Source organism: Mastomys coucha, unplaced genomic scaffold (genome assembly GCF_008632895.1).
Source record: "Mastomys coucha isolate ucsf_1 unplaced genomic scaffold, UCSF_Mcou_1 pScaffold5, whole genome shotgun sequence".
NCBI lineage: Eukaryota > Metazoa > Chordata > Mammalia > Rodentia > Muridae > Mastomys > Mastomys coucha.
Window position 1 is genome coordinate 116039635 of NW_022196911.1, and position 1988 is coordinate 116041622.

The following is a 1988-nucleotide window of genomic DNA, read 5'->3' on the forward strand; positions in this document are numbered from 1 at the left end:
GATTAATGTATGGGGCCTTGAACACAATAGGCAAACATTCTGTTCAGCTGTGCCAAAGAAAGTCCTGCAATGATCTTTTTAAAGCCATCAATGGGAAAACAATGGTATTGTGTGTATTTTATTAAGGTGGGGGTGCACACTTGCCTCAGTGCATGTGTGAAGATGGAGGACGACTTGGAAGTTGGTTCTCTCCTTCTCCTAGTTGAGAGAAGTCTCTCTTGTTGCTGCGGTTGCTCTGCATACTCAGGATAGCTGGCCTGTGAGCTTCAGGCAATTCTCCTGTCACTGCCTCCTGTCACGCAGTGCAGAAATTACAGTGCAAGCCTCTCTCTCGGGTGTCTGTGAGTCCTGGGGCTAGAGCTCGGGTGTCTGTGAGTCCTGGGGCTAGAGCTCGGGTTGTCAGGCTTGCATAGCTAGTGCTCTTACCCACCTCCCCAACCTTTTAAAATAATAACAACAAGAAAGGGGCTGCCTGCAAACAGAACCGGCTGTTCAAGGGCCTTCCTCCCCAGTCTGCATTACAGGAATTTGCTATTCAGTAAACCTCATTTCATTGAAAGCCTGTTGTTTTGGTGTGATTTCACACAAATGAGGGTGTTCTAGACGGCTGCCACTATCTTAGCATCTATACCACCTTCATAGGTCTTGGTCTGAGGGTAGCTGCTGGGGTGGATGATGGTAGCACTGGGCACCTCTCTTTTCTGCTTCTGGGCTTGTGGTTTTATGTTCTGTTCTTAGTAGTTTTGTTCTGAATGGCTTCTTGGTGACAGCAATGGAATCAGGGATTGTCTGATGTGAAGGAATCGTCAGGAAGGCAGCGGCAGCAGATGACTGCATCACAGGCTGTCAGCATCCTTAGGGCACCTAGGAAGCTACTTCCTCCGTACCGAACTCTATTGGCACTTAAGTGGCATTTACTGTATGCAGGATGCTATGGCTCTTATTCTAGGGCAACCCACACATTCTTGTTTTATTTGTAGGGGTGTTAAATTTTAATGCAAAATTGTCCACCAAAGGATGCAGAAACAACTGGGAGAAACATTTTGAAACTCTTCTACGTGAACTGAAGGTAAGCTGTGACAGTTGCTTAGCACTTCTGTATAGGACAGGAGTAGGGGTCTCCCATTCATCTGCTGAGTGATATTTATCCACCATTCCTGGGGAGGGACTCCCATGAGCCTCAGGTTTCACTACAACCTACAGCCCTCAACCTACAGCTTGCTTGTCCTCACTCTAGAGAGCTGGATGTGAGAGTATGAAGCAGATAGACTACTCTACAGAGAGACCCACTAGGATGCACAGTAGTCACAGATGAAATACTTTTCTGTCAGAGAAGAACATTACTGAGAGGATCAAAGCATACCAGAAATAAAGTGGGGAGATGGAAGGAAAGCAATGAGTGCGGCGTCTTTAGTCCTGTATTCCCTGTATTCAGGGAGGCCAAGCCCTACAAGGAACCATCAAGTTATCACAGAAGGCAGCAGAGGGACAGGCGAGGTAGGGGGGGTAGCCACAGCCCATGTGCAGCGGTGTCTCAATTCTAGAATTCTGTTTCATTCTCTTCGTCCAGCATCTTGACAGAACCTTGCCAGCTATAAATGCTCTTATCAGCCAAGATGAGCGCATCAGCTCCAACCCTGTAACCAAAATTATATATGGAGACCCAGCAACCTTCCTGCCTCACTTGCCCCAAAAAAGTATAGTTCATTGCTCAAAGATTTGGAGCTGCAGGAAGAAGATCACAGTGGAGTACCTGCAGCACATCGTGGAACAGAAAAATGGCAAAGAAACTGTGCCTGTCCTCTGGCACTTCCTCCAGAAGGTACAAGTTGCCACGGACTGGGTTGCTGTGGGGATGTTCCGTGGGGTGATTAGAGTTCTGGCCTGGTGGGCAAAAAAATTCAGCAGATACAGAGATGACACAAGGGAGTGCATAATTTGAGTGTATTTGCACAAAGTAAAAATCAGGCTTATATAGTATACAAAAA

General features: G+C 46.9%; 1 protein-coding gene across 1 annotated transcript in view; it reads left to right on the top strand.

Moving 5' to 3' along the window:
- Rnf213 (ring finger protein 213) overlaps positions 1–1988 on the top strand; it is a 110078-nt gene that overhangs the window by 93058 nt on the left and 15032 nt on the right. The window contains 2 exon segments of the mRNA XM_031354095.1: positions 950–1069; positions 1571–1822. Of these exon segments, the coding sequence (XP_031209955.1) occupies positions 950–1069; positions 1571–1822 (372 nt within the window).